The following is a 25,167-nucleotide window of genomic DNA, read 5'->3' on the forward strand; positions in this document are numbered from 1 at the left end:
TTGCGGGCGATCTAATGGTGTGGGTGGGTGATCAGATTGCCCGCAAGGGGCAGGTTAGGGGCTGATTGATGGGTGGCAGTGACAGGGGGTGATTGATGGGTGATAGGTGATTGGCAGGTGATTGACAGGTGATCAGTGGGTTATTACAGGGAAGAACAGATGTAATTAATGCACTGGTGAATTGATAAGGGGGGGGTCAGAGGGCAATCTGAGCGTGTGGGCGGGTGATTGGGTGCTCGCAAGGGGCGGATTATGGTCTGATCTGATAGGTAAAAGTGACAGGTGGTGATAGGGGGTGATTGATGGGTGATTGATGGGTAATTAGTGGGTGTTTAGAGGAGAGAATAGATGTAAACAATGGATTTGGGAGGTGATCTGATGTCGGATCTGCAGGCGATCTATTGGTGTGTGGGGGGGGGGGGGTGATCAGATTGCCCGCAAGGGGCAGGTTAGGGGCTGATTGATGGGTGGCAGTGACAGGGGGTGATTGGCGGGTGATTGGCGGGTGATTGACAGGTGATTGACAGGTGATCAGGGGGGATAGATGCATACAGTACATGGGGGGGGGGGGGTCTGAGGGGGGGTCTGGGGAGAATCTGAGGGGTGGGGGGGGGTGATCAGGAGGGAGCAGGGGGCAGGGGGGGGGATAGAAAAAAAAATTGCGTTGACAGATAGTGACAGGGAGTGATTGATGGGTGATTAGGGGGTGATTGGGTGCAAACAGGGGTCTGGGGGGTGGGCAGGGGGGGGTCTGATGGGTGCTGTGGGCGATCTGGGGCAGGGGGGGGGAATCAGTGTGCTTGGTGCAGACTAGGGTGGCTGCAGCCTGCCCTGGTGGTCCCTCGGACACTGGGACCACCAGGGCAGGAGGCAGCCTGTATAATACACTTTGTAAACATTACAAAGTGTATTATACACTTTGTATGCGGCGATCGTCGGGTTAACATCCCGCCGGCGCTTCCGTATGGCCGGCGGGATGTTGCGGCGGGTGAGCGGCGCCAGGCGGAGGCGGAGGATCGCGTCACGGATGACGCGATCGCTCCGCCCATGCCCCTACAAGGACCGCCGCCATTTGTCTATACGGCGGTCCTTGCGGCGTCCACTTCCCGGCCGCCTCTGTGCGTTAGGCGGTCGGGAAGTGGTTAAGGGCTCTGCCTTTGACATGGGCGACTAGGGTTCGAATCCTGGTTAGGGTCAGTACCTATTCAGTAAGAAGTTCTTGGGCAGCCCCAAAGATCAGTGGCATGTGCCCCTCTCCATTAATAAAACAAAAATGCAGCATATCACATACTGTAAATAGGCAGTGTCACTTAAAGAGACACTGAAGCGAAAAAAAAATGATGATATTATGATTTGTATGTGTAGCACAGCTAAGAAATAAAACATTAAGATCAGATACATCAGTGTAATTGTTTCCAGTACAGGAAGAGTTGAGAAACTCCAGTTGTTATCTCTATGCAAACAAGCTATTAAGCTCTCCGACTAAGTTAGTCGTGGAGAGGGCTGTTATCTGACTTTTATTATCTCAACTGTTCGTGGACTATTTACTTTTCCTCTGCTAGAGGAGAGGTCATTACTTCACAGACTGCTCTGAAAGACTCATTTTGAATGCTGAGTGTTGTGTAATGTGCACATATTATAGAATGATGCAATGTTAGAAAAAACACTATATACCTGAAAATAAAAGTATGAGAATATTTTCTTTGCTGCTAATCTTCTAGTAATTATTCATAGTACACAACCAATTCACTATATCATATTTTTTTTTTCGCTTCAGTGTCTCTTTAAAGGGAGCCAGAGGTGAGAGGGATATGGAGGCTGTCAAATTCAGTCAGTCTGTACCCAGTTTATACTACAGAAAACAGGAATAGCATGTGGGTATCTTAAAACAAGGTTAAAATCAATAATATAAGCATTTTTCATTTTTTATCAAAGCACCATTTTAAGACACTAACTATAAATACTTCAAAAGTACCATACAAGAACATATAGACAGGATGTTAGCACGTATTGAAATTTTATAGAGAACTTAATTTGTTTTGTCACCATACCTTGGCATTGGAGAATAAGTAATTACACTCCACTCGCCAGTCTCTGTGTCTAGGCTCTGGACTCCACTGTACACATCTCCATTTTCATCACGCCCGCATACGACGTACAGTTTGGTATCCATAGTGGCAGCCGCTGCTCTTTCAACAGGTCTGATAAGAGGGCTTTGACTTTCCCATGTCATCTCTACCAGGTCCATCCTCTCTACATCTGCAGTAATACCATCATCAGTGCATCCTCCTATAACATAAATGTATAGTCCAATCCCTACAGCACAGTGACAGTTCCGTGATATCTTCAAGGGAGGGCCATCGGTCCAGCAGTTATTGGAAGAATCGAAGATGAGAACCCAGTCTATGCTATACCATACAAAATCACCACGGAAATATCCACCAGTCACAATTACTAGGTTTCCTGAAAGGATGAACAAGAAGGTAATACAAATATAAGCAAAAAATGAATAAAAATACATTGTAAATTGTAAAGCAGTATTTTTTATCTTGTAGCAATTTTACTAACTAGTGACCCTTGTATTATTGATATACAGAACAGTAATGGATTCAGCAGATATTTCAGCATTGGTCTCATTCTGGAAATAATACTGTATGTAATGACCAATGAAGACCAAGGATTATTGAATGATACATCTTGCAGTGTCTGTGACAACTGAAATTATGTGTAAACAGCTATAGTACAAGTTAAAGTTAAACGTATGATAAAGTTTTTAGGATATAGTAAGGTGTGGTTAGAAGTTTTTTTGGGATTTTTGTTTGCCCTTTATGTACCTGCCACGAAAGTTATTCTAAAGCAAAGATGACAAATCATCTCCTAGGAGAAAACTCAGAAGAAAAAGTTAATTGCATATTGCCCCTTGTCTCATATATATATATATATATATATATATATATATATATATATATATATATATAATATTTTTTTTTTTTATTTCAACTTCAGAATGAATTATGGTCAATGTTTCCAACAATAGGTTGTAACTTTTGAAACATCTGACTGAGGGTATGTTCAATTTTGCCACAATTATTAAATACAATGTCAAAAGCTGTGAAAAAAATGCATTGGTGTATACAGCAAGAAATTACAATCTATCTGTAATGATCCGCTCAGCTGGCTGCACAGGCAGACAGCTGTTTGACCATTCCTCTAGTCTGTGGGCTACAGGTCTCTGGAAGAGAGACCTATCTTTCCTTTGCAAGTTCTGATCTGCTCTGCTGCTGAGGAATTTGCATACATTGGTTATGCAAATCACCTAGCTGCCTCCTTTGTAGGCTGGCAGTATAAAGCCCATGTTTTCCCAGAGTCCTTTGCTGGTCATCCCTTCAGGGTTTGTTGAAACACTCCTAGAGTGTCAGCCATGCTATTTCTTGTCAAAGTTATCTTAGAGTAATTCTTGGGACTGCACTAGGCAGCTTCCCTAGTGCAGTTGGTTTATCTGTTTTGTCTGTATTGCCTCTCTGTTGCGATTGTCCTGTCGCCACCGGTGGTTGTCAGGAAATCGTTCTGTCTGTCTGGGGTGCAAACCAGAGCAGCGGTTGCTACTGGTAGCCCCTTCTGTTTGATCTGTCTTGTTTGGATCACACCAGCCTCTAGCGGTAGCGGCTGTGGATCCTTCTGATCTGCTTTCTTGGAGTATAGCTGGAGCAGCGGTTGCTACTGGCTATCTCATCTGCCTGTCTTGCGTGGATCGCACTACCCTCTAGCGGTAGCGGCTGTGGATCCTTCTGATCTGTTTTCTTGGAGTACAGCTGGAGCAGCGGTTGCTACCAGCTATCTCATCTGTCTGTCTTGCTTGGATCGCACTAGCCCCTAGCGGTAGCAGCTGTGGATCCTTCTGATCTGCAATCTTGTTCCTGAACCTGGCTCGCACTCGCTCTGGTGGAAAGAGCAGTGGATCTTCCCTTTCTTGTTCCTGAACCCAGATCGCACTCGCTCTGACGGAAAGAGCAGTGGATCTCTCCTTTCTTATTCCTGTTTTCCGTTTGTCTGTTTGTCTGATACGAACGCTTGCTGTTGGCTTGGTGAGGTAACCGTTAAGCAAGCGCTCACGTCCTCTGTTTCGTGTTTGTCTGTCGGTGGTTAGTTAGGCGTGCTTGTCTCTGTTGCGCTTAACGTGCGGAGATCGCGCTGTATACGCGTTAGCTGTTGCGAATGAGTGCGGTGTTCGCGTTTAGTTAGCGTTTGTTGTTTTCGTGGTTTTCTCATTGTTGTTTGCTGTGCCTTTCTCGTGTTCTGTTCTGATCTGTCTTGTGCCACTTCTGGCGATCGCCTTTCTCACGATCGCGTTCTTGCTTTTGTTTCTGCTGATGTGTGTTCACCGTCGCAGGGTCGCGACTAGATTGGTGAACACACATTCATCCTGTGTCTGTGCTCCTTCTCTTTAAGGGCTGTTTAGCCCCGTATTGTCTTAGTTCTGTACAATTCTCATCTGGCATTTGTGGCTGTGCAGAGGCTGTGCTCGTCTGCACTCCACAGCGCCATCTGCCGATGGGAGTTGCCCTCTGCTGGTGCATTGCATCTAGCCTGGGTTCACGCTTGTGGAAGGTTTTCGTTGTGTCAGTGCGCATCTCATGCGCTGACTGCGAAAACGATTCCGCAAACGTTACACTATCCTACAATCAATTCAATTTTATGAAAAATGTATCAGAATTTTCTATTTTCTACCACAGCTGATAAAGGAATATCTTAAAAAGGGAGAGATTCACTTTTTTTATTTACAATTTTCACAGTTGTACTATTTGTTTTGCAAAACAGGTCCTTTAATAGTTAAATAATAGTAGATTATAACAAAAAAAAAAAAACTCACACTGATGGCCATACGCTCAACCTCATCTCTGTACGATCCCTGATTTTACGAATGCTCCACTCCCGCTCTCTGATAATAAACTTCTCTCTCCCCCCCTATCTTCCTACTACTCTGCCACAAGCACGCTCAAATCACGTAAGTCATGGACGGAGTCGCATCTCTCACCAATGTCCGCCCTCATCATGTCACTCGCCAACCTTGGCTGACCAAAGCAACTAAACAGCTGAAGAGGTGTTCTAGAGTAGATGAACAGGACTGGAGAAAAACCAATACTAATGAGGACCTTAAACAACTTTAGAATTGCTCTCTCTTCTGCAAATTTTTCCTCCTTCTTATCCTCCCACTCACACATTCCAAAGCGCTTGCTCAGCCTTTTTAACTCCCTTCTCCGCCCACCCCCTCCTTCTTCATGCTTATCAGCTGAATAATCCAACAGATTTCACTGCTAAAATTGCCAACATCTGAAGTGTTTTTTCCATGGAGACCATCCATCTCCACCCCTCTTGTCAACTGCTCTCTATCTGCCTTCTCTCCACTCTCTGAACATTCTCTCTCCTCTCTAATGTCCAAATCTCACCTAACCACCTTTTTTTTTTTAATCCTATCCCCTCCTTTCTCATTCCACAGATATCCTCATCCCTCACTCCTAACATCCCTGTTTAATCTATCCCTCTCCACTGGTATTTTTCAATCCTCATTCAAAAAGGCTGTTGTAAACACCACTACTTAAAAAACCATCTCTAGATCCCACCGTGCTCGCCAACTACCGCCCAGTGTCACTTCTCCCATTTGCATCTAAATTACTTGAATGCCATATTCATGCTGATCTAAGCCAGTATTTATCTGCTAATTCCCTGCTTGATCAGTTCCAGTCTTGCTTTCGGGCAAACCACTCCACAGAAACAGCACTCACTAAAGTGGCCTAGGATTTCCTTACGGCTAAATCCAAAGGTCATTATTCCTTACCCATCCTTCTTGATCTGTCGTCAGCGTTCAATACTGTCAACCACACTTTCCTCCTACAGATCCATTCATCTTTAGACATTAAGGGCCTTGCTCTCTCCTGGATATCATCCTATCTCTTTGGAAGATCTTTCACCGTGTCCTACTCAGATTAGACCTCCTCTCCACATCTTTTATCTGTGGGGGTACCTCAAGGCTCTGTCCTCGGCCCTCTCCTCTTTTCCATTTACATGCACGGCCTTGGTAACTTAATCAACTCATTTGGTTTTCAATACCACCTATATGCTGATGATACACAACTGTACCTCTTAGCCCCAGACCTTAACTCCCTCCTCACATGTGTTCCCCACTGCCTGTCTGCTATATCTTCTTTCATGACCTCTTGCTTCTTAAAACTCAATATGAATGAAACACAACTAATCATCTTTCCTCCATCTCTGTCCACCTCTCTGCCTGATATAACAAAAAATGTTGATAACACCCCTATAACTTCAGTTACCAAAGCATGGAGCCTAGGGGTAATATTTGATTCTTTCTCATTTATTCCTCACATTCACTCCCAAACCAGCTCCTGTCATCTCCAACTCAAAAACATATCCCGCAACTGACCTTTTCTCACTTAGGACACTACTAAAGTATTAGTACATGCTCTCATTAGATCTTGCTTGAACTACTGTAATATATTGCTTGGTGGACTACCAACGAACCGACTGGCACCCCTCCAATCTGTACTGAACTCGGCTGCTCATCTCATTCATCTCTCTTCTCAGGCTTCCTCTGCTGCTTCTCTCTGTCAAGCTCTTCATTGGCTGCCAGTTAGAGAGGATTACATTTAAACTCTTAACCCTAACCTACAAAGCTCTCCACTATCTCTCTCCCCGTACATCTCCTCAGTAGTTTCCAGATACCAACCTAACCGCAATCTCTGATCTGTACAGGAGCTTCTTTTGTCCTCCTCTAGAATTCACGTATCCAAGACTTCTCACGTGCCTCACTCCTCCTCTGGAATCCCCTTCCATAGCACATCCGTCACTCTCCAACCTTTGAAATCTCTAAACGCTCCCTCAAAACTCACTTTTCCGACAAGCATATGCTCTACCTTAGGCCATTCCCCCTCAATCTCTCAAGTTTTCCCCCAATTACTTCAGATTGTAAGCTCGCAAGGGCAGGTCTCTCTGACCCTTATATGTGTTTTGGATTTGTTGTTCATTTCATAGCTCACATTCTGTTATACATTTTAGTCATCATGCTACATCTGTCATTGTAACCACCAGTTCTGTATTTTGTACCAGTGTCCATATTTGATGTATATCATTGTCTGTATCATTATGTACCCCTTGTTTGTTTGCCTACTTTGTACAGCGCCACGGAATATGTTTGTGATTTATGAAGCAATCATAATAATAAAAATGTCATGAAATTGTAGCTGTGAATCCAAAATCTATGATCAAAGGGTATTTTAGTTGTACGCATGACAAATATATGCTCATATTTTGAAGATATATTTTTTGGCATACAAGACATTTTGGCATATAAAACACACTTTTACTTCCCCAAAACTGGGGGGGAAATTGGTGTGTTTTATATTCCGAAGATATGGAATAAAGTGTAGCAGAGTGCTCAGGGAAGGTCTTCCCTGATCCTGCCACTGCGCTCCTCTCCCCCTCGCTTCGGTTCTGCTGTCATACGCCCTCCTCTTCTCCTCCTGCATCGATATCCAGGTACGCCACGGCCGCCTGCCTCTATACAGCTCTGCCGGGTCCTCCGTACTCCTGGTGCTGTACATCCTGAATGCTGTTTTGTTACTGTAACGCCAGTGGTGCACATGCACTGGGTTAACGCATGACGTGACCCCATGCATAACCCTGGTGCATGTGCACTGCTGGCCTTACAGTAACAGAACAGTAATCAGGAAGTACAGCACCAGGAGTGTTGAAGACCCGGCGGAGCTGTAAAGCAGCAGGCGACTGCAGTGTATCTGGATATCTACAGCTGGAGGAGAAGAGGAGTGCGTCTGACAGCAGGACCGGAGCGAGAGGAATGCAGCGGCAGGATCAGGTAATAGCTGAAGTGGTAGTGTAGTGTTAGTGAATTACAGTGTAGTGTAGTATAGTGTATAGTTGTTTAATGCAGTATAGTGTACTACAATATAACTACTGGGTGCAGCATGGGGTAGTGTAGTGCAGTGCAGTGTTGTGTTAGTGTAGTGTAAGTGCTGGGTGCAGCAGGTGTTAGTGAAGAGTAGTATAGTGCAACTGGTGGGGGCTGCAGGGATAAGTGTAGTGTAGCTGGTCAGTGTAGCTTAGATAGAGTAGCTTCAAGACAGTTTGGGGAGGGGGGTTAAAAGGTCTATAAGACAACCCTGCACTATAGAATCACCAGGTTTAGTATTTTTTTTTTCCACTGATGTTTGCGCTATATGAAAAATATGGGTAGCTTTGACCATATAAACCTAAATTATTTAAATTTAATAACTGTATTCAATGTCCAGCAGTTGTCACTGGTAAAAATAACATTCATAGTTACATAGTTATATGGGTTGAAAAAAGACATACCGTACGTCCATCGAGTTCAACCAGAGAACAAAGTACAACACCAGCCTGCTCCCTCACATATCCCTGTTGATCCAGAGAAAGGCAAAAAACCCTTACAAGGCATGGTCCAATTAGCCCCAAAAGGGAAAAAATTCCTTCCAGATGGCAATCAGATAAAATCCTTGGATCAACATCACTGGGCATTACCTAGTAATTGTAGCCATGGATGTCTTTCAACGCAAGGAAAGCATCCAAGCCCCCTTTAAATGCAGGTATAGAATTTGCCATAACTACTTCCTGTGGCAATGCATTCCACATCTTAATCACTCTTACTGTATAGAACCCTTCGTAAATTAATGGCTAAAACGTTTTTCCTCCATGCGCAGATCATGTCCTCTAGTCCTTTGAGAAGGCCTAGGGACAAAAAGCTCATCCGCCAAGCTTTAATATATTGCCCTCTGATGTATTTATACATGTTAATTAGATCCCCTCTAAGGCGTCTTTTCTCTAGACTAAATAAACCCAGTTTATCTAATCTTTCTTGTTAGGTGAGACCTTCCATCCCACATATCAATTTTGTTGCTCGTCTCTGCGCCTGCTCTAAAACTGCAATATCTTTCCTGTAATGTGTTGCCCAGAACTGAATTCCATATTCCAGATGTGGCCTTACTAGAGAGTTAAACAGGGGCAATATTATGCTTGCATCTCGAGTTTTTATTTCCCTTTTAATACATTCCCAAAATTTTGTTTGCTTTAGCTACAGTGCCTTGGAAGTGAGTACCATTATTTAACTTGTTGTCGATGAGTACTCCTAAGTCCTTCTCCAAGTTTGATGTCCCCAACTGTATCCCATTTATTTTGTATGGTGCTAGACCATTGGTACGACCAAAATGCATGCCTCTTGCCTCTCTAATGGCTATATCTAAATTGGTTTTATGCTCCCCCCGATACATACATACACTTAGGATATGGAAGAGATACAGGTATACCCTTAAAGGACAACTATAGGGAGAGGTATAAGGAGGCTGCCACATTTATTCCTCCTTAAGTAATACCAGTTTCCTGGCAGCCCTACTAATGTCTTTGGATGCAATAGTGTCTGAATAACACCAGAAACAAGCATGCAACTAATCTTGTCAGTTCCAACATTAATGTCAGAAACACCTGATATGTTGCATGCTTGTTCAGGGGCTATGGCTAAAAGTATTAGAGACAGGATCAGCAGGACAGCCAAGCAACTGGTATTGCACAAAAGGAAAAAAAAAAAAAACCATGGCGGCCTCCCTACAGTTATCCTTTAAACTCCAAGCCCCTTTATCGCTCTCAGTGTTGGGAAATCAAGACTTTACCCCTGGCACATCAACAAAGTTTAACTGGCGCATCCATAATTGATTGCTCACTTTAGCTAACTTCCTACATTCAGGTAAATTTATCCCTATCCGAAAACTATGGCTGTAGGCCTCACCAAATATTTCAATTGCACCAACTATACCACTCTCATTTGGTTCAAAACTTCTTGATTTGGCGCTCTGAAACAGAGATACACAGCTCAGACTAGCGCCACACGATTTTAGGGAAAAATTGAAATTGCAATTTTTCTCTTAGAAATTGCAATTTCGATTTTTTAACGATTTTTTCCAAAACAAGCTTTAGCACTAAATTCACAAGAGAGGGATGGTGGCCTGGCTACCACAGGGGCTGGTGGACCTGGGCCACTGGTGGCACTGGCAGAGCTGACAGTGGCCGCAATGTTAGTGTGGCTGAGGGTGGTTGTGGCCATGATGTCCTGGGACAGAGAGAGGGGGAGAGAGAGAGACAGAAAGGGGAAGAGAGAGAGAGAGGGAGAGAGAGAGAGAGAGAGAAAGTGACAGAGAGGGAGAAAGGGAGAGAGACGGAGGGAGAGAGAGAGAGACGGAGGGAGAGAGAGACAGACGGAGGGAGAGAGAGACAGACGGAGGGAGAGAGAGACAGACGGAGGGAGAGAGAGACAGACGGAGGGAGAGAGAGACAGACGGAGTGAGAGAGAGACAGACGGAGGGAGAGAGACAGAGAGAGGGTGACAGAGAGAGGGGAGAGAGAGACAGAAAGAGAGACAGAAAGAAAGAGGGGGAAAGAGAGAGACGGAGAGGGGGGAGAGACAGAGGGGACAGATAGATGGGGGGGGGGCAGAGAGAGAGAGGGAGAGAGAGAGAGACAGAAAAGGAGAGGGTGAGAGAGACAGAGAGGGGGGGAGAGACAAAGAGAGCAAGACAGAGAGGGGGGGAGACAGAGGGGGGGAGAGACAGAAAGAGAGAGAGACAGGGGGAGAGAGAGAGAGAGAGAGAGAGGGCAGATAGATGGGGGGGAGAAAGCCAGAGAGAGGGAGGGAGGGAGACAGAGAGGGGGGAGAGACAGAGAGCAAGACAGAGAGGGGGGAAAGAGAGAGACAGAGGGTGCAGATAAGAGGGAGGAGAGAGAGAGACAGAGAGAGGGGGAGGCGAGAGACAGAGAGGGGCGGGGGGAGAGAGACAAAGAGAGAGGGGGAGAGAGACAGAGAGGGGGGGGGGAGACAGAGAGGGAGGGGGGAGAGACAGAGGGGGCAGATAGATGGGAGGGGAGAGACAGAGAGAAGGAGAGAGACAGAGAGGGGGGAGAGACAAAGAGAGCAAGACAGAGAGGGGGAAAGAGAGAGACAGAGGGGGCAGATAACAGAGGTGAGAGACAGAGAGGGGGGGAGAGAGAGAGGGGGGTGAGAGACAGAGTGGTGGGAAGAGAGAGGGAGAGACAGAGTGGCTGGAGCTAGAGGTGGCTGCTGCACAATGCAGGTGGAAGGACTGGCTGGGGGATCTCTGTTGGCAGGCTGAGGCCTCTCGCTCCCTGCCACCATTAAGTCCAGCAGGCTGGGGCACAGCAAAGTTGCGGGCATCCATTTCGCGCTGGTGAGAAGGGGGCAGCAGCAGGTCGTCATTACTTCAAGGCGGGCGGCAGGCAGCGTGACTCCGGTCACTTCCGGATTCTGCCTCCGCCCGCACCCGGCGCACACCAGCATGCATATTTGTGGATGTCAATGAGCCGGGCAGCGGGGGCGAGTCCAGTCTAGAGCGGCACACAGCGCCACCAATCACTAGATAGAGATAGTATGATGGCGGCGGTAGGCGGAGCTGTACCCTCTGTACAGATCCGCCTATCGCCTCAGTCACAGCATCTCTATCTAGCTATTGGTGGCGCTGTGTGCTGCTCTGGACTGGACTCGCCCCCGCTGCCCGGCTCATTGACATCCACAAATATGCATTGCACGCTGGTGTGCGCCGGGTGCGGGCGGAGGCAGAATCCGGAAGTGACCGGAGTCACGCTGCCTGCCGCCCGCCTTAAAGTAATGACGACCTGCCACTGCCCTCTTCTCACCAGCGCGAAATGGACGGGCGGTAGGCGGGACAAAACCGCAGCTACTGACGATCTGTAGAACGTCTGCACCTGAATTGCGGTTTCGGTTTAAAACCGCAAAACCGTGCAGCCCTAGCTCAGACACTGTCTTGAATTGACCTGTGGGCAGGTCCTGTAAAACGTGTTGTCTTTTTTATTGGTGTCTAACAATAAAAATCTTAACCTCTTATCACAAGGTAAGACTGTTACTATTACTTACCTCCACTCACTACACATTGTATCACAATTGGGGCGCCTCCTCCCATATTGTATTATACCACTATTAGGCTTCACTAGGACCAGTGCCTACTGATCTTGTTGCCACCTTCTTCAAGTTCTGGTGTTTGGGGTCACTTTACAGGGGGGTATTATCTTATAGAAACACAAAACAGAACACACACATCCATGCCTCTCACCTTGAGCTAAGACATTTGAATATATATATATATATTAGGGAGTATTTTGATATTTGTTTCAAGAACTGGACCAATTGGATCCCGCCATGGTGAAATTCAATTAGACCATTTTCAAGCTGCATAAATTTGCATAACCCTTCCTCAACTTGGATTTGCATCTCATTGATCATTTCTATTCACCAATCAGATTTGTAATAACTATTATTATTTTTGTAAATCTTACACCTAAACTAATAATAAAAAAAGAAAAAAAATCAACACGTGTATGTGATAATGCTGGATAAACTGGTAACTGCATAAATGTACCGTATTTTTTGGAATATAAGACACACTTTTTCTCCCCCAAAAATGTGGAGAAAATGTTCCTGCGTCTTATTTCACAAAGGCAGGAAATCCCTGGCTTCAGAACGCCCGCCGATACGAACCGCCGCATCGCTGGGGACTCCCTGCCTTGTCCCCCTGCCCCCAGCATGTTTCTGCTCCCCCTTGGTAACAATTACGACAGAGCAACTCACCTTCCTATGGATTTCAGCGCTGTGTGGTCCTCCGCCTCCAGCATGTCAGCGCTACAACTGTAAAAGAAAAGTTAGCGGCAGAGCGGCTCACCTACCCAGCGGCGGCGATCCAAACTGCAGACATCTTGCGTACCGCGCGGCTTTCCCTAGTGACGGCTCCTGTTAATGACTCAATGAGTCATTAACAGGAGCCATCACTTGGGGAAGCTGCGCAGTACCAGAGATGTCTGCAGATCGCTGCCGCTGGGTAGGTGAGCCACTCACTTTTCTTTTACAGTTGTAGCGCTGACATGCTGGAGGCGGAGGACCACACAGCGCTGGAATCCATAGGAAGGCGAGTTGCTCTGCCATAATTGTTACCAAGGGGGAGCGGAGACATGCGGGGGGATGGGGGCGCAACAGAGGACAGGAGTGGAGGGGCACACAGGACGACAGGAGGGGACACAGGGACTGGAGGACCACAGGAGGGGGGGGGGGAAGGAAACACAAACACACAAGGGGGGGGCAGGAGGGGGACAGACACATACATAGGGGGACAGGAGTATGACACAGGGTGGCTGGAGGACACACACACACACACACACACACACAGGACAGGAGGGGACACATGGAGCAGGAGGACCACACAGGGTGGCAGGAAGGGATGATACACAGGAGGACAGGAAGGGACACAGTGGGCACAGGAGGACAATGGGGGAGAACATGTACAGGACGCTCCTGGAACATGGACGCACCAGGTTTAGTATATACTGTATACAATTTTTTTTTTTTTTGCGCTCTAAACCTAGATGCGTCATATTCCAGAGCGTCTTATATTTCGAAAAACTGTAATTTTAATGCTGCAAAAAAGGAAATTGGCATAACAAAAGCACATAACAAAACTATGTGAAATAAGGTGTATAGCATTAGTCAGATCATTAACCACTTAACAACCTCTGCCACGCTTATCTACGCCCCTTTAAAATTCACCTGAGTCACAGGGGCGTAGATAGGCAACTCCTGTTTATTTTCCTGCTGTGCGCGATCGCGTTCGCGTTCGCGTCCGCATGCACGCGGACGTGCATACGCGTCGGGCACCCGCTGGTCTGTGATTGGCTGATGTGAACATGTGTTCACAAAGCCAATGACAGTGCTTATTCATGCAGAATGTGTGTAAACATTGAATCAGTCACTATGCTGTTACAGTTACTGAGATCACTCGTGAGAGGATCTCAGATAACTAACACAGCATTAGTGACTGATCAGCATCAGTGAGGTTTTTTTTAAATAAATTATACCCCCATTAAGCCCATTAACCCTTGCCTCCTTTAAATGTGAAAATTGCTGTGGTTTTTAGGTGAAAAACCCAGTGGTAGAGAAGTGGTTAAGCATTAACTATTAAGCAGGCCATACACACATTAATTTTTCATGGCAGATTTGGTCACTCTGATAGTGATCACTCTATAGTGCAACGAGCTGTATCAATTGAAATTTTGATCGATTTTGAAACAAAAATTGTAAAATTTTGATTAGACCAGGTGAAAAATGTTGGTCCATCAGAGGCAGTGGGGAAGTGGCGGTATATCGACAGCCCATAGCATTGCACTTTTTTAAACAGCGGTTTGATAGATTTTCAATAGATTTCATAGTGAAATCTATTAAAAATCTGTGTGCAGTATATGGGGTGGTGGGGGGTTTAATCCCTCTCTGGTGAGATTCAGATTAGAGGGACTGAAATGTATGCCACATTGGATGGCAATCCAAACTTGTGTGGGCAGCTTTAGGCTTATCTGATCATACATACATTTCTCATAGAAGCATTTTTTTTTATTTTTTTTTTAACACGAGCCTTTCAAATTATGCAATTTACAATGTTGTTGAAAAAGCTGGAAAGAATGCAGTCATCATTGGATTTTGAGACCCAAATCTGCAGTACAGTTTGTGGTATTCAAGGTTGGTAAAGGTTAATGCTTGTGCTATGTTAGCACTACATAAAAACTGTAAGCAATAGAATTTCACATGGCCCTATTTATAAAATGGTGATGAATAATTCTTTAACACATCGTCCTGCTTGGTACAGTAGCTAGTGCTTCCCCTTTGACCTGGCTGAAGATCATTTGAAGAAAAAAATACTGCTATATCAGTATTTAAAACAGTTCTAAAATTAACAATACTTAACGATAGGTTTGTATGGTTCACACTTAAGTACTTTGCATACATTTTCCTGCAAAGTAAATTTGCATTAAAACTGATAGCCAATGAAAATCAATGGGGAAAGCCTGTAGCATTTTTCACACACTGCATGCAATACATTCTTTTTTTAAAGAGAAACTCCGACCAAGAATTGAACTTTATCCCAATCAGTAGCTGATACCCCTTTTTACATGACAAATCTATTGCATTTCACAAACAGACCATCAGGGGGCGCTGTATGGCTGATTTTGTGATGAAACCCCTCCCACAAGAGGCTCTGGTACCAAGGTACTCTGGGCAAACTGCCACAATGTAACAATGTTCACAGACAGGAAATGGCTGTTTACAGCTGTCTGTAGCAGCCAAAACAGCTAGGAGCAGCTTACATAACCTGCCCACAGTAAAAATGTCACCATGTGATAAATGTCAGAATATAAATCTGGGAGAGGAAAGATTTTACAATGAGCAAACCCTGACTAAATCATTTATACATAATTATTGTAAAAATGAAGCACTTTTTTATTACATTATTTTCACTGGAGTTCCTCTTTAACCACCCTGGCGTTCTGATTAAATCGCTAGGGTGGCTGCGGGAGGGTTTTTTTTAAATAAAAAAAAAACTATTTCATGCAGCCAACTGAAAGTTGGCTGCATGAAAGCCCACTAGAGGGCGCTCCGGAGGCGATCTTCCGATCGCCTCCGGCGCCCAGAATAAACAAGGAAGGCCGCAATGAGCGGCCTTCCTTGTTTTGCTTATATCGTCGCCATAGCGACGAGCGGAGTGACGTCATCGACGTCAGCCGACGTCCTGACGTCAGCCGCCTCCGATCCAGCCCTTAGCGCTGGCCGGAACTTTTTGTTCCGGCTACGCTGGGCTCAGGCGGCTGGGGGGACCCTCTTTCGCCGCTGCTCGCGGCGAATCGCCGCAGAGCGGCGGCGATCAGGCAGCACACGCGGCTGGCAAAGTGCCGGCTGCGTGTGCTGCTTTTTATTTCATTAAAATTGGCCCAGCAGGGCCTGAGCGGCAGCCGCTGGCGGTGTTGGACGAGCTGAGCTCGTCCAGACCGCTCAGCTGGTTAATAATAAGTGTTATCCCTCCCCAAACCAAACTCGAGCTGTGAAAAAAATAAAAAGGTTAGTTACTTACCTAAGGAGATGATAGCCTCAGGATAGTAGAGGCTTCCCCACATCCTCCTACGCCCCACCGCCACTGGCCGGGATAGTCGTGCAGTCATAGTCTGCCCGCACTCGTACGTGGTGGGGAGCACGGCCACGAGAACAAACCCGACAAGCCCCTTGTCAGATATATGTTCATAGGATCCATTAGTGGTTACAGTGGGGTGGTGGAAGAGATGGGAAGTCTATCCAGAGGCTACCCTCTACCTAGGTAAGTATCTAACTTTTTGGGAGGTTGCCTCTGGTTCATTTTAAACATAAAAATGTGAACATATTTTTTCTGAAGAGTGTTACCTACTGTAGCGACTGCATACTGTGTGAGATTTTTACGATCTAAAGGTGAGCAGGCTCTCCAAGTTCCAGTCTTATGTTGAAAGGCATATAGTTCCTGCTGTTCTTTTTCATGCTTCCCACCAATGACATACAAGGTTTCATAACTTCTGCTTGTAGATAACACCTCATTTATGGTATTCCAGCTCTTGGGTGGCTTTGTGTTTAATATTTGTAGAAGTCTTGTGTAAGCATCATTTCCTTTTGATCTTTGGCTACGCTTAACTAGAACATCAAGAAAGGCAAGACTGAGAAATGTAGGTCGGACAAAACCTACCAATTCTTCAAAGTATTTTTCTCTTGTTGTATCTTCCAAGACCCACTTCATTACAGCATCAAAGACAAGGTCTTCATTAGGGACGTACAGTTCATCAGTCCGTAACAACTCTTCTAGTGTTTCCTTGTCCAGCTGACTGAATTCATCTTCACTGTCACACATAAGCTCTGACAAATGTGTAACTGCAACATAGAATGCTGACTGATAAAGCCCTGTACAGCCATATTGCCGAGAGTAGGACATCATGCCAATACAATTAGACACTCTTAATTCTTTTACCAGGTACCCAGTGCAAAACTGTTTAGCTTGTCTTAGGTCTAGAAAGTCTGCAGTTTCCAGAAGATCTGTAACATTGCCTTGGTTCAAATTCATATTTCCACTTTTTATAAAGTCCAAAAGAATCTGGAAACATCTCTCACTAACCCCATAAAGGTGGATATGATGCAGAGAACTTTCCTTGAATCCACCATAAAACATTACTTTAAAATACCGGCTTTCTGTAGCCAGGACAGATCTGTCCACATGAAACAACTTTTGTTGAACCTCAAGAATTATTTCATCCACCTGATTCATTTTAGAAGAGTTTGAGGTACACAATTACTACATTTCATTTCCAGTACATACGAACCTACTTTAGTATTGTAAGTCACTTCACTAAACATGCATGGTTATTAGAAAATCCATTTATGGCATGTAGTTTTGCCAATAAAAGTGAAAGTCCACACAACACTCACTCAGGGCAATATATCCACCAGGGCAGGCTATTTTCTTTGCGGCATACCTCCTCCTTTATGGAAAAAAAAAATTAGCTTCTTGATCCAAATCAGAAAGAAATTTGTTCCTGCAGACACGGTGTGCTGGCTTTGTCATACTTTGGAGACTGCTCATCTGTTCTAGAAATAGCCATCTCTCTGTACACACTGCTTGTGTCCTTCACTTAGCAAAGGAATTCACCCGTCAAATGAGAGGAGGGGTCCACTTCAGAAAAAGCTTTAAAGGACACCCGAGGTAAAAATAGACGAATGAAATCAATTGTATCTATGCTCCTCTTCCTAAAAATGGGGTTTATACAATATTCCACAGTTTTATTTTATATTTAAATCTACTTTTTAAGTTTTTACTGTTTTATGGTTTTTGCTCAATGACACATTCATTGAAGTATGCCAGAGCTAACACCTATTAATTATTGACCATTTTTATCTCTTTCCTGCTCTCAGAAGCCATTTTCTGCTAGGAAAGTGTTTAACCACTTGGAGGACCACAGTCTTTCTACCCCTTAAGGACCAGGCACTTTTTCCCCATTCAGACCACTGCAGCTTTCACAGTTTATTGCTCGCTCATACAACCTACCACCTAAATGAATTTTGGCTCCTTTTCTTGTCACTAATAAAGCTTTCTTTTGGTGCTATTTGATTGCTCCTGCGATTTTTACTTTTTATTATATTCAGCAAAAAAGACATGAATTTTGGCAAAAAAATGATTTTCTTAACTTTCTGTGCTGACATTTTTCAAATAAAGTAAAATTTCTGTATACATGCAGCGCGAAAAATGTGGACAAACATGTTTTTGATAAAAAAAAAAACCATTCAGTGTATATTTATTGGTTTGGGTAAAAGTTATAGCGTTTACAAACTATGGTGCAAAAAGTGAATTTTCCCATTTTCAAGCATCTATGACTTTTCTGACCCCCTGTCATGTTTCATGAGGGGCTAGAATTCCAGGATAGTATAAATACCCCCCAAATGACCCCATTTTGGAAAGAAGACATCCCAAAGTATTCACTGAAAGGCATAGTGAGTTCATAGAAGATATTATTTTTTGTCACAAGTAAGCGGAAAATGACACTTAATGACAAAAAAAAAAAAAAAAAAGTTTCCATTTCTGCTAACTTGCGACAAAAAAAAATGAAATCTGCCACGGACTCACCATGCCCCTCTCTGAATACCTTGAAGTGTCTACTTTTCCAAAATGGGGTCATTTGTGGGGTGTGTTTACTGTCCTGACATTTTGGGGGGTGCTAAATTGTAAGCACCCCTGTAAAGCCTAAAGGTGCTCATTGGACTTTGGACCCCTTAGCTCAGTTAGGCTGCAAAAAAGTGCCACACATGTGGTATTGCCATACTCAGTAGAAGTACTATAATGTGTTTTGGGGTGTATTTTTACACATACCCATGCTGGGTGGGAGAAAGATCTCTGTAAATGACAATGTTTTCATTTTTTTTTTTTACACACAATTGTCCATTTTCAGAGTTGTTTCTCCCACCCAGCATGGGTATGTGTAAAAATACACCACAAAACACATTATACTACTTCTCCTGAGTACGGCGATACCACATGTGTGGCACTTTTTTGCACCCTAACTGCGCTAAAGGGCCCAAAGTCCAATGAGTACCTTTAGGATTTCACAGGTCATTTTTGTTTCAAGACTACTCCTCACGGTTTAGGGCCCCTAAAATGCCAGGGCAGTATAGGAACCCCACTAATGACCCCATTTAACAAAGAAGACACCCCAAGGTATTCCGTTAGGAGTATGGTGAGTTCATAGAAGATTTTATTTTTTGCCACAAGTTAGCGGAAATTGATTTGAATTGTTTTTCTTCACAAAGTGTCATATTCCGCTAACTTGTGACAAGAAATAAAATCTTCTATGAACTCACCATACTCCTAACGGAATACCTTTGGGTGTCTCCTTTCTAGAATGGGGTCATTTGTGGGGTTCCTAAACCGTGAGGAGTAGTCTTGAAACCAAATGTCGCAAAATGACCTGTGAAATCCTAAAGGTACTCATTGGACTTTGGGCCCCTTAGCGCACTTAGGGTGTAAAAAAGTGCCACACATGTGGTACCGCCGTACTCAGGAGAAGTAGTATAATGTGTTTTGTGGTGTATTTTTACACATACCCATGCTGGGTGGTAGAAATATCTCTGTACATGACAATTGTTTGATTTTTTTTTTTACACACAATTGTCCATTTACAGAGAGATTTCTCCCACCCAGCATGGGTATGTGTAAAAATACACCCCAAAACACATTATACTACTTCTCCTGAGTACGGCGATACCACATGTGTGACACTTTTTTTGCAGCCTAGGTGCGCTAAGGGGCCCAACGTCCTATTCACAGGTCATTTTGAGGCATTTGTTTTCTAGACTACTCCTCACGGTTTAGGGCCCCTAAAATGCCAGGGCAGTATAGGAACCCCACAAGTGACCCCATTTTAGAAAGAAGACACCCCAAGGTATTCCATTAGGTGTATGGCGAGGTCATCGAAGATTTTATTTTTAGTCACAAGTTAGTGAAAAATGACACTTTGTGAAAAAAACCCAATAAAAATCAATTTCCGCTAACTTTTGACAAAAAATAAAATCTTCTATGAACTCGTCATACACCTAACAGAATACCTTGGGGTGTCTTTTTTCTAAAATGGGGTCACTTGTGGGGTTCCTATACCGCCCTGGCATTTTACGGGCCCAAAACCGTGAGTAGTCTGGAAACCAAATGTCTCAAAATGACTGTTCAGGGGTATAAGCATCTGCAAATTTTGATGACAGGTGGTCTATGAGGGGCCGAATTTTGTGGAACCGGTCCATAAGCAGGGTGGCCTTTTAGATGACAGGTTGTATTGGGCCTGATCTGATGGATAGGAGTGCTAGGGGGGTGACAGGAGGTGATTGATGGGTGTCTCAGGGGGTGATTAGAGGGGAAAATAGATGCAATCAATGCACTGGGGAGGTGATCGGAAGGGGGTCTGAGGGGGATCTGAGGGTTTGGCCGAGTGATCAGGAGCCCACACGGGGCAAATTAGGGCCTGATCTGATGGGTAGGTGTGCTAGGGGGTGACAGGTAGTGACAGGAGGTGATTGATGGGTGTCTCAAGGTGTGATTAGTGGGGGGAATAGATGCAAGTAATGCAATGGCGAGGTGATCAGGGCTGGGGTCTGAGGGTGTGGGCGGGTGATTGGGTGCCCTAGGGGCAGATGGGGGTCTAATCTGATGGGTAGCAGTGACAGGGGGTGATTGATGGGTAATTAGTGGGTGTTTAGAGGAGAGAACAGATGCAATGCACTTGGGAGGTGATCTGACTGCGGGTCTGCAGGCGATCGGATGGTGTGGGTGGGTGATCAGATTGCCCGCAAGGGGCAGGTTAGGGGCTGATTGATGGGTGGCAGTGACAGGGGGTGATAGGTGATTGGCAGGTGATTGACAGGTGATCAGTGGGTTATTACAGGGAAGAACAGATGTAATTAATGCACTGGCGAATTGCTAAGGGGGGGTCAGAGGGCAATCTGAGCGTGTTGGCGGGTGATTGGGTGCCCGCAAGGGGCAGATTAGGGTCTGATCTGATAGGTAAAAGTGACAGGTGGTGATAGGGGGTGATTGATGGGTAATTAGTGGGTGTTTAGAGGAGAGAATAGATGTAAACAATGGATTTGGGAGGTGATCTGATGTCGGATCTGCGGGCGATCTATTGGTGTGGGTGGGTGATCAAATTGCCCGCAAGGGGCAGGTTAGGGGCTGATTGATGGGTGGCAGTGACAGGGGGTGACAGATGGGTGATAGGTGATTGGCAGGTGATTGACAGGTGATCAGTGGGTTATTACAGGGAAAAACAGATGTAATTAATGCACTGGCGAATTGATAAGGGGGGGGGGGTCTGAGGGCAATCTGAGCGTGTGGGCGGGTGATTGGGTGCCCGCAAGGGGCAGATTAGGGTCTGATCTGATAGGTAACAGTGACAGGTGGTGATAGGGGGTGATTGATGGGTAATTAGTGGGTGTTTAGAGGAGAGAATAGATGTAAACAATGGATTTGGGAGGTGATCTGATGTCGGATCTGCGGGCGATCTATTGGTGTGGGTGGGTGATCAGATTGCCCGCAAGGGGCAGGTTAGGGGCTGATTGTTGGGTGGCAGTGACAGGGGGTGATTGATGGGTGATTGACAGGTTATCAGGGGGGATAGATGCATATAGTACACAGGGGGGGGGGGGGGGGGTCTGGGGGGGGGGGTCCTGGGGAAGAATCTGAGGGGTGGGGGGGGGGGGGGTGATCAGGAGGGGGCAGATAAAAAAAAAAATAGCGTTGACAGATAGTGACAGGGAGTGATTGATGGGTTATTAGGGGGGTGATTGGGTGCAAACAGGAGTCTGGGGGGTGGGCAGGGGGGGGTCTGAGGGGTGCTGTGGGCGATCAGTGGGCGGGGGGGGGGGCAGATCAGTGTGTTTGGGTGCAGACTAGGGTGGCTGCAGCCTGCCCTGGTGGTCCCTCCGACACTGGGACCACCAGGGCAGGAGGCAGCCTGTATAATACACTTTGTATACATTACAAAGTGTATTATACACTTTGTAGCGGCGATCGCGGGGTTAACATCCCGCTGGCGCTTCCGTATGGCCGGCGGGATGTTACGGCGGGTGGGCGGAGCCAGTTGCCGGGGGAAGCGCGCGTCAATGACGCGATCGCTCCCCCGGCTAAGGAAAAGGACGCACCGCCTTAAGGCGTATTGCGGTCCTTAGGGGATCCACTTTGCCGCCGCCCATGGGCTGTGGGCGGTCGGCAAGTGGTTAATAGTTGTAATTTCTTATCAGTGAGGGTCACACTGTAGTCTGACCCAGTCCTGACAGAAATGGCACTTACATACCTGATGTTTAACGCTTTCAGGCAGAGAAAGAAAAAAAAAAAAAAAAGGAACACAGCATAGTTTGTGTGCTAGGCACTGTACATACACATCTTTCTCATGTCACATGTCACCTCGGGTATCCTTTAAGAACACAAGTTATACAAATCATAGTACAAATCAAAATCAAATCTAAGTACAATTTAAAAATGGTAGCAGTGAATTATTGTGAAGAAGGGAAAGTATTATTGGGCATCATTTTGACATGCTTTACTTAGTGGGTACTCACTTGTTGCCAGCAGTTTAGACATCAATAGCTGTAGGTTGAGATATTTTGATCGGACAGAAAATTTACACTGTTGTACTAGCTGTGCACAGTCTACTTTACACTTTATCAATTCTCTAAACTGCATTAAGCAGAATAACATTACATTACATGCAATGCATTACATTCTATTCATTGTACGGTAAGACATTGTGCATGTTATTGTGCTTAACGCAGGTTAGTGAATATACGCAAAAAAAGTGTCTTCTCATCAATGAACCAATGTGAAGAGAAGCCAGGCATATAGGATGCAGAAATTCTGCAATGAGCCTCTGACAAAGCGGTACTTACCGCAAAATAGCTGTTATGCCACGGTGTTCTCCCTATCCTCCACTGCTGTCTATGGCTTCTATGTGTTTTACCTAAGGAGGGTAATAAAGCTTTGAAGAATCTCTGCATCCTATGTGTCCAGCTTCTCTTCACTTTGGTTCACTGGATGCTGCCTCACCGTGAGCAAAGGTCTGCTATCTCAAGCTTTAATTCACACACAGCCTTTCTAGTGCCAGCATCCTTTGCCTTGCCTTAAAGAGACTCTAACAAATTTTTCAGCCTTAGTTCTTCAATCCTATAAGTTCCTATGCCTGTTCTAATCTGCTCTGGCTTGCTGCAGTCTTTCCTAACTGCACTGTCTCTGTAATAAATCAATGTATCTTTCCTCTGTCCTGTTTGTCGGGCTAAAGCTTGATTGTGTGGAATGTGCAGGGCTGCTTGTGATTGGTAGAAGCGATACACACCCTCTGCAGGCCCCCTGCATACTCTGAGATGACTCACACTCTATGCTTAGCTGAGCCTATTAGAAGCTGGTTAGTTTGTTTGTAAACACTGCCTAAAACTGTTAATTACAAGCCAGGATTGCAGCAGAGAGTGGCAGAAACAGCACAGAGGGGCACAGGAGAAAATAATGAATAGAATGGTATGCTTTTTATTGTAAGAATATTAGAGTACAGATTCTCTTTAAGTATATCTTCTCATCAGTGTTTGTTCCATGAAAAGATAAAATATTTTTTAAAATGTGAGGTGTACTCAACTCTGTGAGATACTTATTTGCACCTACTATGACACAGTGTGGTTAATGCACAAAGCTGTTGTAATATTACTGTGCACAGCAGGGCTGTGGAGTCAGTAAAAAAATCATCCAACTCCAACTCTTCAGTTTATGAAACCACCGACTGACTCCAGGTACCCAAAATAGCTCTGACTCCAACTCCTTAGTCTGATACTTACCAGGGCTGTGGATGTGTTACAAAAATCACCTGACTCAGACTCCTCAGTTTATAAAACCACCGACTCCAACTCCAGGTACCCAAAATTGCTCCGACTCCAACTCCACAGCCCTGGTGCACAGACAGCAACTTTACCGTAACTACTGGCGGCAGTATGAATTATGCTATTATTGTGACCCACAGTATTCAAGTAACGCTAGCATTGCTATGGTAATGGTGTTACTAAAGCAGGTTACCAGAGCAATGCCTGTGGTACTCTAATACCACGGGTTAGGCTAATAGTGTGACTTGCAGTAATCTGCTGGCAGTAGTAATTGTAAAATTGCTGTCTCACTCCTATACCCATTTCACCTGATGCAGGACAGAAATCAAAGGGGGCTTTTAGATTATACAATATATCCAACATGTACATCTCAAGCTACTTATCCCATTGCTAGGTTAATTTAACTGCATAACACATTTGAACAACATAAACATGGTTTAACAATCACAATTAAAATATAATCCCCAGCTGAGGATAGAGCACTTTACCATAAGAGTCATACACTGTGTATGTTTGAAAGAAATACACTATCTGAATCGCATACATTTGTGATCCCTAAGGCTTCCTGCACACTGCAAATCCGTTTTGCGATTCCGATTCTCAATTCCAATTTTTCCTGCATACATTCAACAGAAAAACGGATCAAAAAATGCAGCAAAGATTAAAAATCGGAGTCGGATGTAAAAACCGATAAAAAGCATAATCGGAATAGCACGCAGTGTGCAGGGAGCCTTATGTCAACCTTTGTAGCAATCCTGTCCTACACCCCACCAATCCAGCAGATGACCACCAATCCAGTAGGTGCACAGCACCTCTTGCTTTCAACAACAACAAATAACATTTGTAAAGTGCTTTTCTCCCGTAGGACTCAAAGCGCATGAGCATGGCTCAGACCAATTATTAGTGGATTGGTAAATCGTGGTACAGAGGAAGAATTCTATAAGTCCGGAAAAGCCAGGCTAAACAGATGGCTTTTCAATCTGGATTTGAATAACTCCAGGGATGAGGCCGTCTTTACTAGGTGTAGTAGGGAGTTCCAAAGAGTAGGGGCAGCATGACAGAAAGCTCTGTCTCCAGAGGTTTTGAGGTGCACTCTGGGGGTGACCAAGATCCTGCTGATCTGAGGTTGTGAGGGGTGTGGTGCAGCTTCAGCAAGTCCTTCATGTATCCAGGGCCCAAGTTGTGCAGTGATTTGAATGTCAGCAGTCCAAATCTTGAAGAGTATTCTCCATTCTACTGGTAGCCAGTGCAGTGAGCGAAGGATCGGTGTAATGTGACAGTGGCGAGGCTGGTTTGTTAGCAATCTGGCA

The 25,167-nt window shown here is 45.0% G+C and overlaps 1 protein-coding gene across 2 annotated transcripts in view; it reads right to left on the bottom strand.

Moving 5' to 3' along the window:
* Positions 1–17,563, bottom strand: part of LOC137548646 (kelch-like protein 23) — a 32,724-nt gene extending 15,161 nt beyond the window's left edge. The window contains exons 1-2 of one of the 2 annotated variants that reach the window (XM_068271160.1): positions 16,343–17,383; positions 2,052–2,463 (exon numbers count right to left, since the gene is read on the bottom strand). In XM_068271160.1, the coding sequence (XP_068127261.1) occupies positions 2,052–2,463; positions 16,343–17,228 (1,298 nt within the window). In that variant the 5' untranslated portion in view covers positions 17,229–17,383. The other variant, XR_011026731.1, reaches the window with a different exon arrangement.
* Between the last annotated feature and the right edge of the window lie 7,604 nt (positions 17,564–25,167).

The sequence above is a fragment of the Hyperolius riggenbachi genome, chromosome 1 (assembly GCF_040937935.1).
Source record: "Hyperolius riggenbachi isolate aHypRig1 chromosome 1, aHypRig1.pri, whole genome shotgun sequence".
Taxonomy (NCBI): domain Eukaryota; kingdom Metazoa; phylum Chordata; class Amphibia; order Anura; family Hyperoliidae; genus Hyperolius; species Hyperolius riggenbachi.